Source organism: Phyllobates terribilis, unplaced genomic scaffold, assembly GCF_046119375.1.
Source record: "Phyllobates terribilis strain yellow unplaced genomic scaffold, ASM4611937v1 Scaffold_268__1_contigs__length_2594270, whole genome shotgun sequence".
Lineage (NCBI taxonomy): Eukaryota > Metazoa > Chordata > Amphibia > Anura > Dendrobatidae > Phyllobates > Phyllobates terribilis.
In genome coordinates, this window is record NW_027363028.1 from 948,797 (window position 1) to 963,827 (window position 15,031).

A 15,031-nucleotide genomic window follows, 5' to 3' on the forward strand; every position below is an offset into this window, starting at 1 on the left:
GAGAGATTGTGCAGTAATCTGAATTCCTTAGGATGAAAACATAATGTAATTTATGACGTGGAGTGAATCCATGAAACCAGGGCTGGAGCCAACACATCTCCTGCAGGAGTGAATAAATGTATATTACAGCCATCAGCCACGCACAGCTTAGAGATATATCATGGCACAGGTGTAATGTTTTTTGTGTAGTTTATCACAATCCTGTTTGAAGTTAGTCGGTTTTAAAAGAAATAGAACAGTCAGGATAAAGGGAAACTCTGCTGTTATTGTACAGAAATTCATACTTGTCCCTCACTGCACATTTAATGTCGATCATAAAAGTGAAGCTTGGCCAGAAAGACTGGACCTGGTCTTGTAGGGACCATATGAGCACATTCAGCCGCACAGAAGGGAGAAACGGTAGATTCATCCAATAAGATATCAGGGATCTAGGAAGCCAACACCATCATTACCCTCCACTTTCTCTTACAGGCCCATCATAATATTTTTCTTCAAGTAATTTTCTGGCTTTGTGGTTTACAGATCTGGGCAGGTAACGTCTCCTAAATCACAGGGTGTAGGTGGATCCTCCAGGTTGTAAGTTCTATAGAAAAGGGCTTTCACAATTTCCCAAAGTAATTTGAACATTTTCGGACGGAAGAGAATGTTTTGGTCTAGTGGCAAAATGGTGATCACACGATTGTGATACGGCCGGACTACACCACTGATAAAGCAGCCACAGTCGGTGACTGAGAAGAATCTGTGACTTCTCTGTATTTAGTGGTTACTACTCACCTGGGTAGTCATATGTAGGAATCTCCTCTTTACACCGCTCATCATCCCTCACATATGTCTCTGTAGTATTAATATGGGTCAGATCTTCACCCTGAAACAAATATTGTAAAAGTCACAGACAGATGGAGAAGTCACATCTATGATCAGCTCTAATCCTGCCATCTCCACCGTTCTCATTACACAAATATAAAACATATAATACTGGTGGATAAAACAGAACTGAGCACAAGACCTTCACAGCCGTCTACACATCATAGGGGAGATCTCATGACACCTTCTCTCCATCTACCTGATGATCCTGAGGAACATTGGGATCTTCTTGTTTACAGTTCTGTGGAAGAAGAGGACGGGGACATCTGTCTGGTGTTGTCCTCTTACTGGATAGATCTGGAGGAAACACATACAGGGACTGAATTCATTCTTTCCATACAGATAATTATAGGCCGTGTGTATTTAGTCCTCTCTATTACCTGGTGATGTGAGGGGCTGGGGAAGCTCCATCATGATGTCCTTGTACAGATCTTTGTGTCCTTCTAAATACTCCCACTCCTCCATGGAGAAATAGACGACGAAATCCTGACACCTTATAGGAACCTGACAAATACAATGATACCGTCATCCCCCCGATCCCTTCATAGCGTTACTGTATAATGTCCCAGCATTCCCAGCAGTGTCACCTCTCCAGTCAGCAACTCAATCATCTTGTAGGCGAGTTCTAGGATCTTCTGGTCATTGATGTCCTCATGTATCAGGGGGTGAGGTGGAGGCCCCGTGATTAATCTCTGGTTATGGAGAGACACATTAATAAATCTCCCTCCAGACATTTCCAGGGTCCTCACCTCTCCAGTTCTGTCCATCTGTTATTCCCATAGATAAGAATGATGTAATGTGACGTCATCAGAATCTCTCACCTCTCCAGTAAGCCGGAAAAGGATCTCCAGGGTGAGGTGTAATATCCTCTCCGCTATCTTGTCTCTGTCCATATCCATCTTTGATGGATAAATCAGGAAAATTTTCTTATGTAGAAGATCTTCACTGAGAGGATCTAATATTGTACGGACCTGAATGAGAAGAAGATGAGCCGATGTAACATCATAAAAATCCTGTGTAATAATACAGCTATTGGAGATAATAAGGGAAACATATAAGGAGATTTATTATTTTACAGTATTTAGTTTTTTCTTTACATCTATTAATAAAACCTATATATTTTAGGCCACAGACAACAAGCAGTTTCTTCCCCGGAGTCTGCAGCTGAACACGTTTCTCATAGACTCATCTTCCATAACGCTAATTCTCATCTAATTTTCTGACACTAGAATTGACATTGAGAATAACCTCGGCACTCAATGGTTCTTATAGAAAATTTTTTTTTTAATGCAGTCCAAAAACAAAAGTAAACGTTTCGGTCGATCTGACCTTAATCAAGAACTATTGGAAATTGCACAAAGAACAAAACAATAAATAAAAGAATAATAATAAGTAATAAAATAAAAAAGCATATGCAAATGGATCATAGCGCAATAACATGATAATATCTCTTGTTTAACCTGAACAATAAACATGCTGTCAAATAGTGCATAATATTTCATCAAACCCCATTAATGCAGATACATCATAGTATAGAGCAAGTATATATACAAATTGAAGAGAGGCGACACCTACTAGATTGCTGGATGGTGTTCAAAGGTAGGGATTCAAAAGTGTGGAGATATGGTGACACTGGTTGCTTGGGTCTGCAGAAAGGAGCAGAGAGTGGCAGACTCAGAGTTATCAGCTGAGAGGGACTGTGGAGGCAGAGATAGACCGATTAGAGCTGGACGTAGCATACCTGTGACCCAGAGTTCCTGGTTATAAGGTGGTGCTGCACGTAGTGGCTTAGAGGATCGCGGTGTCCACCGCTAGTTCCTGGTGCTGTGCGCGTTGTCCTGCAAAAAGCAAACATGGCATCTAAGAAGGTGTGACAGAGTTCGGCTGAATGCCCTTCCTCCCCAAGTACTCGATTGTATGGGGCTGCCTAGTTCCTACAATACTGAAATGCCTAATAATGGTGTCTGGGCCTGCAATGTACGAAAGTCTATTAGGCCGGGCCAGAGGCAGCGTCCAATAAGTTACCTTTTAACGCCCCATAAACATTAGACTAAAGTTGCATGGAAGCACTGATTTTGGGGGTTTTGGTTGACTATATAATGTATTTGGGGGCCTCCCGACAGTACCAGTCAGTCATACAAACCACAGGAAAGCTGGAATATTTGTGTGTATGGAGGAGTCTGGAGAGATAGCCGTCTACCAAATGACCGATCAGTCAACACTTATCTCATGTGTATGGGGCCGTTACTATTGCACTGACAGGCAGTGATAATACACGGCACTACAGTAGTACAGTGCATCACTGAGCAATCAGAGGCTTGTATGTTGTGTGATCGCACTAATGAGAGTGGTTTAAAAAAGTTTATAAAAAAAGGTTTAAAAAAAGTTTTAAAGTGAAAATATCACAGTTTTAGCAAAAATAAATATCCATCACTATAGGGAAAACATGGATATAATGGGAAAATGGAGAGGGAGGTCAGCTCACTGTTTATTCAATGCACCTTGTCTGAAGATCACCGCATGGAGCCGCCCTGGTCAGGGACATTTCAAGGTTCAAGTAGAGCAAGGAGGAGAGATGGATTCTCCAGCATTGTCTATATTGTTAAAACCTCACATTTATTGTGAGTTCATAAAAACTGTTGTGATGGCATACCACCAAGTGCCCACATACCAAACCAATGCTTATTCCTGATTTACAACATGCGAGTCTCTGTGATACTTTTATATCCTTCCCTTTCCTGGGTGTCCATTAATTACTGAGTACTTCTCAGACAATTTAACCCTGTATTGTATGGAAGTAAAAGAGAATACACAAATACAACTCATGCATGAGACATTCAATAAAATCACTGGAAATCAAAGACAAATACAATTAATTGCACTGTAATATTAATCCTGTCTGATGTTCATTCCCTGTGGGGCTCTAGTGTGTAATTTTAATATCCAATATGACTTTCTATTTAAGATTTTTCTTTTCATATCTCCACCTCTTAATGGTTTATAAGCCTTTTCTATTCCTAATATCTGAAGGATCTGATATCCCCTTTATGTTTTTGTGAAAAGCGTCTTGAAACCACAGACAGGTTTAATGTTGTGGGATTGATTGCGTCAGATAAATGTCTTCTAATACATGTTTTTAGTAGACCTGACGTCCATCCCACGTATTGTAGTTTACTCTCTATACACTCCAGGGGCGGAACTACCGCCCGTGCAGCCGGTTCATTGAACGGGGGCCCCGAGGGAGAGGGGGCCCCTCCAGCCTCAGCAGGGCCGCCATCAGGGCATGACTGCCCTGACTCCAGTATGGGGCCCGGCCGGTAGGGGCCCCCTCGGAGCCCCGTTGGGGGCCCCCCTCTTATGCATCTCTCGCCTCATGGGGCCCCTGGCCCCATGCTAAGCGCCGGGTCCGGGACATCTCAGCGCTGTGCTGCGCTGCCGTGGCAGCGCCTTCAAGATTCCCCTGACTTCCGGTCATGTGACGGTGCCGTCACATGGCCGGAAGTCAGGAGAACCTGGTGTCAGCGATTTGGACGAGCGCCAGGATTCTGCAGGGATCGCATGGGGGTAAGTATAACAAGTTTTATTTTTTTAAAAATACAATTAACTAGGAGTGGGGGGAATGGGAGATGCACATGTGTGTGTGGGGGGGGGGAATTGGGAGATGCACATGTGTGTGGGGGGGGGAATTGGGAGATGCACATGTGTGTGGGGGGGGGAATTGGGAGATGCACATGTGTGGGGGGGGGGAATTGGGAGATGCATATGTGTGGGGGGGGATTGGGAGATGCACATGTGTGTGGGGGGGGGAATTGGGAGATGCACATGTGTGGGGGGGGGAATTGGGAGATGCACATGTGTGGGGGGGGGAATTGGGAGATGCACATGTGTGGGGGGGGATTGGGAGATGCACATGTGTGTGGGGGGGAATTGGGAGATGCACATGTGTGGGGGGGGGAATTGGGAGATGCACATGTGTGGGGGGGGGATTGGGAGATGCACATGTGTGGGGGGGGAATTGGGAGATGCACATGTGTGGGGGGGGGATTGGGAGATGCACATGTGTGGGGGGGGAGATGGGAGATGCACATGTGTGTGGGGGGGAATGGGAGATGCACATGTGTGTGTGGGGGGGAATGGGAGATGCACATGTGTGTGGGGGGGGGAATGGGAGATGCACATGTGTGGGGGGGGGAATTGGGAGATGCACATGTGTGGGGGGGGGATTGGGAGATGCACATGTGTGGGGGGGGAGATGGGAGATGCACATGTGTGTGGGGGGGAATGGGAGATGCACATGTGTGTGGGGGGGAATGGGAGATGCACATGTGTGTGGGGGGGGGAATGGGAGATGCACATGTGTGTGGGGGGGAAATGGGAGATGCACATGTGTGTGTGGGGGGGAAATGGGAGATGCACATGTGTGTGGGGGGGGGAATGGGAGATGCACATGTGTGGGGGGGAAATGGGAGATGCACATGTGTGTGTGGGGGGGGGAATGGGAGATGCACATGTGTGTGGGGGGGGGAATGGGAGATGCACGTGTGTGGGGGGGGAATGGGAGATGCACATGTGTGGGGGGGGAATGGGAGATGCACATGTGTGGGGGAGGGGGATGAGAGAGGTGCACATGTGGGGGAGGGGGATGAGAGAGGTGCACATGTGGGGGTGAGAGAGGTGCTCGTGGGGGGATGAGAGATGCACATGGGGGGATGAGAGAGGGGCACATGTGGGGGAGGGGGATGAGAGATGTGCACATGGGGGGTGGTGAGAGATGTGCACATGGGGGGTGGTGAGAGATGTGCACATGGGGGGGGTTGAGAGCTGCACATGGGGGGGGGTTTGAGAGCTGCACATGGGGGAATTGGGAGAAAATGAGCTGTACATGGGGGAATTGGGAGTAGGGGGATAATGAGCTGCACATAATGAATGTGGGGTGGGGGAGAGTAAATGATAAATGATGATGGGTGGGGAGAGCACGGACATGATATAATGAATTGGGGCAGGGGGTTGCATGTAAATAATGAATGCGGGGAGCAGGAAGTATAGAGTAGGGGGCGTTGCGGATGCAGGAGTGTAACTGGTAACAAATTGGCGGAAAGAGTAGAGGTTCTAATTAAATTATATATTGAGTGCCTATTTACAGTTAATGGGGGCACCGTGGTGGATTACAATTTATATTTGGAATGGTAGGTGGCATAATAACTAACCATATATTGATGGTGGATGCACGTCTGTATTCAGCTGCGTAATGTAGAAGTTGGGGAATGTGCTCTAGATAACTGTGTTATTTTATGCAGAGACGAGTCCTGGCTGGAAGACGTGATGGCGGTCTGTGCTGGATGAAGGAGAAAAGCGTAGCTGAAGGACTTCACCTAGAGACGTCACCAGTGAGTCAGTGTATTACATGTACACTTACACTATATACTATGTACCGGGCTCCTGTGTATAATGTCACTGGTGATCACTGTATTACCTGTACACTATATACAGAGCTCCTGTGTATAATGTCACTGGTGATCACTGTATTACCTGTACACTGACACTATATACAGAGCTCCTGTGTATAATGTCACTGGTGATCACTAGATTACCTGGACACTTACATTATACATACCATGTATAGAGCTCCCGTGTATAATGACACTTATGGTAATATTAGTAATGTGGTGGTAATATTAGTAATGTGGTGGTAATATGTGGTCTGGTCATGGTGTGGCAGTTTTTCTCCCTTCTGTGTGGTATTATTCGGTCACTATGTTGTGGTAATATGTGGTCTGGTCATGGTGTGGCGGTATTCCCTGTATGTGGTATTATTGGTCATTTTAAAAAAAAATGTATATGACACATTCCCTTAAAGAAAACTAAATAAACATATATCTAAAAAGAGTATTGCATATTTTAAGAAAATTTTAATAGGTTAGAGTAGGGCCCGGCCAGAAGAGTCTACCTTATCGTGGTGGCGGCTTTAAAAATCTTTTGGCCAAAACAAAAGCTGATGGCTATGTATGTGGCGCCGTCACATGGCCGAACGTCAGGAGAACGTGGTGGCAGCGACGTGGACGAGCGCCAGGATTCTGCAGGGATCGCATGGGGGTAAGTATAACAAGTTTTATTTTTTTAAATACAATTAATTAACTAGGAGTGGGGGGAATCAGAGATGCACATGGGGGGGGGGTGAGAGATGCACATGGGGGGGGGTGAGAGATGCACATGGGGGGGGATGAGAGATGCACATGGGGGGGGGATGAGAGATGCACATGGGGGGGGGATGAGAGATGCACATGGGGGGGGTGAGAGATGCACATGGGGGGGGTGAGAGATGCACATGGGGGGGTGAGAGATGCACATGGGGGGGGTGAGAGATGCACGGGGGGGGGGTGAGAGATGCACGGGGGGGGGGGTGAGAGATGCACGGGGGGGGTGAGAGATGCACGGGGGGGTGAGAGATGCACGGGGGGGGTGAGAGATGCACGGGGGGGTGAGAGATGCACGGGGGGGGTGAGAGATGCACGGGGGGGGTGAGAGATGCACGGGGGGGGTGAGAGATGCACGGGGGGGTGAGAGATGCACGGGGGGGTGAGAGATGCACGGGGGGGGTGAGAGATGCACGGGGGGGGGTGAGAGATGCACGGGGGGATGAGAGATGCACGGGGGGGGTGAGCTGCACATGGGATGAGAGCTGCACATGGGGGGGTTATGTTTACATAACTTTGTTGCCTTATGAAGGGCAGGGGGGGGCCCCCAAAAATTTCTTGCACAGGGGCCCACTACAGTCTGTGTCCGCCCCTGATACACTCTATTAAATAGATGACCCCTATAGTGTTACAACTGATGAAATTGTGTATTGCAAATTGTTGTCCCGTTAGGTTTTCTTCAAATGTGTAGGTTTTATTAACATAGTTGCACGCTTTACAGGGTGTATGTCCACATGTAAAAAAAAAGCCCTTATAGGATAACCAAGTCACCAAATACCGGCCCATTAAGACATACTTTGTCACTCTTGTATTCTCTACTGATTGAATCCCTGGACTAGCCTAAAACACACTTCCAATCTCAATGGGAGAGAGATCTGGGTTGCACCTTAACGAGAGATCAGTGGAAGTGAATCTTCACCTTGACACACATCATCAATCAGCTCGCGATTTCAGGAGGCCAGCTATAAACTGCTTTCTCGGTGGTATAGGGTCCCAACTCACCTACACTCTATATTCCCAGATGCTAGTCCCATGTGTTGGAGATGTGAGGAGGAGGAGGAGGGTGACCTACTACATATTTTCTGGACCTGTAAACTCCTTTTGTTAGAACTCTCCTGTTAGGGTTTTTCTATTATGCTGGTCACATGACCGTTTTTGCCTATTTAATCCTGCTCCGCCCTTCTGGCCTTGCTGGACTTCATTGTGATTTCTACTCTTAAGCTAGCCAGGTGCTTTGTTACCTTTCTCAGTCAGTTTAGCTAGGTCTTTTGACCTCTATGTTCTATGTTGTTTGTTTGTCTTTTTACTGCTACAATTTCTGCTAGGAGGTGTCCATCTTTCTCCCAGTCCCTAGTTCTTGTAGGGATCCCTCCCTCACATCTATAGGTCTTCGTTCAGACTAGCTGAGGACTTTAGCGGGTCTGATCGCAGGATCAGGTTCCCCGTTACATTGTAGGGATCTAGCGTAGTTCTATTGTAGGGACAGATCTCCTGTCTTTCCTTAGTGCTTGTAGCAGATCATAACACCTTTCTCCTTTCTGGGGAAAAGTTCTACTAGTGATTAGTAAATTCACTGATCTTATTTCAGACCTTGACCCAGCTTTCGTCCTTCTCCATCACAGCAACATCCCTTTAAAAACATATAAAAACTCGATACTGAGACACTTGATCACGTCTGCTAGAGCATGTATTCCCTTGCTATGGAAAAGTAACACTATGGTTCTCCAAAATAAATGAGATTATGCTAACGGACGAACTCCCCTCCATGATCAATAACTCCCATAATAAATTTTATAAAACATGGTTCTACTAGAGTTTAAATCTTCCGCTGATTACCTTGACCTAATAGGGGAAAGCTAAGTCTATACTTCAGGAGCCTATTTGACGTTACCCTAACCCTCTTACCCATACATCCATTCCCCCACTTCCCTTTGTCTTTGTGTGTATTTGTGTTTTTAGTTTTAACTACTCTTTCTTTCTTTTAGAACCCTTATTTGTTAATCCACATGAATATGTAATGACTTAATGTTTAAGTCTGAGTCACCACGCTGGTATATCCTAAAACACATTGAACCAATGTTCTACCAGCGACTCTACTTTGGATTGTGTTTACTTATTTCATTTTCAAATGTTTTGGAAATACTGGTTATTGTTATGGTTATGTGGTCATGTTTGACCTACTACTTGTTACACAACTAGTACCCGGTGTTTGCATTTGTATTTCCTTTTCAAAATTTAATAAAGATAAATTTGTAAAAGGATAATCAAGTCACATTGCGTTTGATATTTTTTTATTGAAAAAAAACTAGGTGAAAGTTTTCCGCCAAGTGTAGAAGCCTTTTTGGATACATAACTCAAACAAAATATGCAAAAGAATTTACAAAGTCTGGAGGATGGATCTCAGACATCAAAAAACTAAGTTTGAAAGAGATATCAAAGACTACGAGTCAAATTCAATTTACACATGGAAATGAAACAAACCAAGAGCTACTGTTCTGAAATACAAGTCACACAATAAATTATAAGCAAATAGAGGAGAGCGGAGGTCAGCTTCACAAATCCTAATGTGTCCATGGGTTCCTCTAATTATAATTCTCCGAGGACTAATCTGATGTATCAGTGGGATCAACTAAAGACAGATGGAGCAAAAATAAATTCTCAAGTATTCCCCACAATTCAGCACAAAACAACGGGCGGGCAGAAAGCTCAAACGTGCCCGGACATGTGCGTTCCATGCCGGAGTGCATCACGGTCTCCTATCTGTGAATGCGCATGTCCGGAAGCATGCGTTCCACGCATATGATATTGGATTGCATACCACCAACATAGAAAAATCCTATCTCTGAGATCAGCGTCATGGGAGACTAAAAACAAGTATTGCACATCCTCCCATCATACAATAGGCGTGTAGATCTACTTTATCACTACATAAAATATGGGATGATGGCCCACAGTATATTCCTAAATGGTCAAATTTGACCCTTATTGCATAGAGATACACAAGGATCACCACACTTGTTAGTTACTAAATAGTAGATGTGGGATATAACTGATATAGAAGCTCAGATCTCTTGATGAAGTACAACAATATGTGAACCTCATTCACAGGGAACTGAGTAGCAATGGGTAGAGTATAAAATCCAAAAATGTAATCCAGAATGGGGCTGCATTCATACAAAACAGGCATAGGAAATTTGCTCATTCAGTCCCTTAGGGGCTTGTGGATCCAATCTGGAAATCCACTCACTCTCCTTTTTGAGGAAACATCTATTGCGATCACCTCCTCTCACATTGGGTTTAACCACCTCAATGATACAAAAGATGTCTCTGGTTTCACCTCGATGTACGAGTGTTCATGTGTCTCACTAATGGGGTGTCCCGACCATGACATATATCACCCAAATGCTCCCCCTCCCTCCTCACAAACTCCCTCTTGGTCTTGCCTACAAAAACTAGGGGGCAGATGCATGTGGCCATATATACAAGTTCTGAGGTTTTACAGTTGGAATAATCCCTCGGAAAAAAGTTTTCACTCATGGAGGAACTTGAGAAAGATTTACATGGTCTCATCCAATTACATGTACAACTTTCTCCAGATCTAAAGAAACCACAGATTCTTCTATCTAGCCAAGTCCCCTTGGGTGCAGGTTTTTTGTAGAAACTATGCACTAAATGGTCCCTAATTGACCGAACCTTTCTGAAAGTTATTGTGGGAGTAGATCACACAGCACCCTCAGGTCCGCGTCAGCCACAAGTATATCCCAGTGTTTTCTGAGGATATTAAAGATACGGTCACTCTGATTGTCATAAGTTTTTCTTACTTGTGTTATCCCATCTTTTTTCTTGGTCTCTTGGTTAGGTATGGAGGAGTGTCTGTCTCTCCCATTTTTCTGCAAACAATGATGCAGAATCCAAAATGTACCAGGAGTACCCTTTTTGCCTGAATCTGGTGTTCAGGTCTATTGCCTGTATATTAAAATCTGTGACATTATGGCAGTACCTTTTCAACCATAAAAATTAGCTCTTGGGTATTCCTCTTTTTATGGGGATGAGGTGTTGGCTATCCCACTTCAATAGTTTATTAGTGCTTGAAGGTTTATGGTAGATGAGTGTCCCTAGGATCCCAGCCTGATCTTTCTTGATTAGTACATCCAGGAAAGGCAACTGGTGATAATTAAACTCAGATGTAAATCTCAGGTCCACTCTATTGATGAGTTCCCTGACAAATTCAAAAGGTTGTTCATTCGTTCCTGACCAGATGATTAAAATGTAGTCAATATATCTATACCACACCTCAATATATGGATGCCACCACTTATGATCATCCCTGAATATTGTGGTTTCCTCCCACCAGCCCAGGAATAGGTTAGCATACGAGAGAGCCCAGGGGCTCCCCATCGTAGTACCCCTGAGCTGGTGGAAGTACTTCCTGTCAAAAAGAAAGAAGTTATGAAAAAGACAAGAGTGAATTGTAGAAGATCCTCCATGAAGTCATTATGTCTGCTACACTCTATTGGCCTCAATTTAAAAAAATGTCTTACTCCTCTGATACCATCCTCATGCGGTATATTACTGTACAAAGCCTCAATATCTAGTAAGGCCTGCTCCCCTACATGCATGTATACATGCTCGAGGGTCTACATGTAGGGGAGCAGCCAAAGGGAAAACCAACTCCAGAGGGATTATTCCAACTACAGGACCTCAGGCGCTACTGGGGGAACATATTGTGGGGGTCATCATACATCCTGCATAAGGGGCATAATGTGGGCATTACACTGAGGGGGGGGCATCATACATGCTGCATAAGGGGCATAATGGGGGCATTACACTGTGTGGGGCATCATACATCCTGCATAAGGGGCATAATGGGGGCATAATACATCCTGCATAAGGGGCATAATAGGGGCATTACACTGTGTGGGGGCATCATACATCCCGCATAAGGGGCATTACACTGTGTGGGGGCATCATACATCCTACATAAGAGCATAATGGGGGCATTACACCGTGTGGGGGCATCATACATCCTGCATAAGGGGCATAATGGGGGCATTACACTGTGTGGGGGCATCATACATCCTGCATAAGGGGCATAATGGGGGCATTATACTGTGTGGGGGCATCATACATCCTGCATAAGGGGCATAATGGGGGCATCATACATCCTGCATAAGGGGCATAATGGGGGCATTACACTGTGGGGGGGGCATCATACATCCTGCATAAGGGGCATAATGGGGGCATTACACTGTGTGGGGGGATCATACATCCTGCATAAGGTGCATAATGGGTGCATTACACTGTGTGGGGCATCATACATCCTGCATAAGGGGCATAATGGGGGCATTACACTGTGTGGGGGGATCATACATCCTGCATAAGGGGCATAATGGGGGCATTACACTGTGGGGCCAGTAAAGGGGTCCTGTACTATGAGAACAATACGTTTGCCCCCTGCGCCCAGTAATGGGGTCTCCACATACCTCCACCTGCAGAGCCGCCACCACATATATGGCTGCTCTGTGCGCACAGGAGCTGTGATGAGGTCACAGGAGGGGAGGAGTCAGGGGTCACATGATCAGGGGCCTCAGTGGATGCAGGACTCTGCTGTGCTGGTTGTCATGGTGCTGGATGAGCTGAAGTTTATGTGTGGGGTCAGGAGGGGTTTACAGTGTGGATGTAGCAGAGCCGCGTGTGTACGAGGTGTACGGAGCGGAGCCGCGTGTGTACGAGGTGTACGGAGCGGAGCCGTGTGTGTACGAGGTGTACGGAGCAGAGCCGCGTGTGTACGAGGTGTACGGAGCGGAGCCGTGTGTGTACGAGGTGTACGGAGCGGAGCCGTGTGTGTACGAGGTGTACGGAGCAGAGCCGCGTGTGTATGAGGTGTACGGAGCGGAGCCGCGTGTGTACGAGGTGTACGGAGAAGAGCCGTGTGTGTACGAGGTGTACGGAGCAGAGCTGCGTGTACGAGGTGTACGGAGCAGAGCCGCGTGTGTACGAGCTGTACGGAGCAGAGCCGTGTGTGTACGAGGTGTACGGAGCAGAGCCGCGTGTGTACGAGGTGTACGGAGCAGAGCCGTGTGTGTACGAGGTGTACGGAGCAGAGCCGTGTGTGTACGAGGTGTACGGAGGGGAGCCGCGTGTGTACGAGGTGTACGGAGCAGAGCCGCGTGTGTACGAGGTGTACGGAGCAGAGCCGCGTGTGTACGAGGTGTACGGAGCAGAGCCGCGTGTGTACGAGGTGTACGGAGCAGAGCCGCGTGCGTACGAGGCGTACGGAGCAGAGCCGCGGGTGTACGGAGCGGAGCCGCGTGTGTATGAGGTGTACGGAGCGGAGCCACGTGCGTACGAGGCGTACGGAGCAGAGCCGCGTGTGTACGGAGCGGAGCCGCGCGTGTACGAGGCGTACGGAGCGGAGCCGCGCGTGTACGAGGCGTACGGAGTGGAGCAGCGCGTGTACGAGGCGTATGGAGCGGAGCCACGCGTGTACGAGGTGTACGGAGCGGAGCCGCGCGTGTACGAGGTGTACGGAGCGGAGCCGCGCGTGTACGAGGTGTACGGAGCGGAGCCGCGCGTGTATGAGGTGTACGGAGCGGAGCCGCGCGTGTACGAGGTGTACGGAGCGGAGCCGCGCGTGTACGAGGTGTACGGAGCAGAGCCGCGCGTGTACGAGGTGTACGGAGCAGAGCCGCGCGTGTACGAGGTGTACGGAGCAGAGCCGCGCGTGTACGAGGTGTACGGAGCAGAGCCGCGCGTGTACGAGGTGTACGGAGCGGAGCCGCGCGTGTACGAGGTGTACGGAGCGGAGCCGCGCGTGTACGAGGTGTACGGAGCGGAGCCGCGCGTGTACGAGGTGTACGGAGCGGAGCCGCGTGTGTACGAGGTGTACGGAGCGGAGCCGCGTGTGTAATAGGCGTACGGAGCGAAGCCGCGTGTGTACGAGGAGTACGGAGCGGAGCCGTGTGTACGAGGCGTACGGAGCGGAGCAGCGCGTGTACGAGGCGTACGGAGCGGAGCAGCGCGTGTACGAGGTGTACGGAGCGGAGCCGCGTGTGTACGAGGCGTACGGAGCGGAGCCGCGTGTACGAGGCGTACGGAGCGGAGCCGCGTGTGTACGAGGTGTACGGAGCGGAGCCGCGCTTGTACGAGGTGTACGTTGCGGAGCCGTGCGTGTACGAGGTGTACGGAGCGGAGCCGAGCCGAGCGTGTACGAGGTGTACGGAGCGGAGCCGAGCGTGTACGAGGTGTACGGAGCGGAGCCGCGCGTGTACGAGGTGTATGGAGCGGAGCCGCGCGTGTACGAGGTGTACGGAGCGGAGCCGCGCGCGTACGAGGCGTACGGAGCGGAGCCGCGCGCGTACGAGGCGTACGGAGCGGAGCCGCGCGCGTGCGAGGCGTGCGGAGCCGCGCGCGTGCGAGGCGTACGGAGCGGAGCCGCGCGCGTGCGAGGCGTACGGAGCGGAGCCGCGCGCGTGCGAGGCGTACGGAGCGGAGCCGCGCGCGTGCGAGGCGTACGGAGCGGAGCCGCGTGTGTACGAGGCGTACGGAGCGGAGCCGCGTGTGTACGAGGTGTACGGAGCGGAGCCGCGTGTGTACGAGGTGTACGGAGCGGAGCCGCGTGTGTACGAGGCGTACGGAGCGAAGCCGCGTGTGTACGAGGAGTACGGAGCGGAGCCGTGTGTACGAGGCGTACGGAGCGGAGCCGTGTGTACGAGGCGTACGGAGCGGAGCAGCGCGTGTACGAGGTGTACGGAGCGGAGCAGCGCGTGTACGAGGTGTACGGAGCGGAGCCGCGTGTGTACGAGGCGTACGGAGCGGAGCCGTGTGTACGAGGCGTACGGAGCGGAGCCGCGTGTGTACGAGGCGTACGGAGCGGAGCCGCGCTTGTACGAGGTGTACGTTGCGGAGCCGTGCGTGTACGAGGTGTACGGAGCCGAGCCGAGCGTGTACGAGGTGTACGGAGCGGAGCCGAG

General features: G+C 48.9%; 1 protein-coding gene across 1 annotated transcript; it reads right to left on the reverse strand.

Annotated features, from left to right (window-relative positions):
* Window positions 1-752: 752 nt before the first annotated feature.
* On the reverse strand, window positions 753-12,616 carry LOC141219412 (gastrula zinc finger protein XlCGF66.1-like). The gene is made up of 8 exons (XM_073666133.1): window positions 12,542-12,616; window positions 2,606-2,702; window positions 2,440-2,510; window positions 1,686-1,835; window positions 1,452-1,556; window positions 1,245-1,368; window positions 1,064-1,161; window positions 753-865 (listed from the first exon to the last, which is right to left on the reverse strand). Exons 4-8 carry the CDS (start codon window positions 1,761-1,763, stop codon window positions 767-769), a joined length of 504 nt encoding a protein of 167 aa, XP_073522234.1. The 5' UTR covers window positions 1,764-1,835; window positions 2,440-2,510; window positions 2,606-2,702; window positions 12,542-12,616; the 3' UTR covers window positions 753-766.
* Between the last annotated feature and the right edge of the window lie 2,415 nt (window positions 12,617-15,031).

What these genes read in the sequence shown, in the direction of transcription:
- LOC141219412 (XM_073666133.1), bottom strand. Translation starts at nt 1,763, where the DNA reads ATGGATATGGACAGAGACAAGATAGCGGAGAGGATATTACACCTCACC. An exon ending in TTTTCCGGCTTACTGGAGAG is followed by an intron (nt 1,557 to 1,685) that starts GTGAGAGATTCT and finishes CTCCATAACCAG; the next exon opens with AGATTAATCACGGGGCCTCC. An exon ending in ATGTTCCTCAGGATCATCAG is followed by an intron (nt 866 to 1,063) that starts GTAGATGGAGAG and finishes TATTTGTTTCAG; the next exon opens with GGTGAAGATCTGACCCATAT.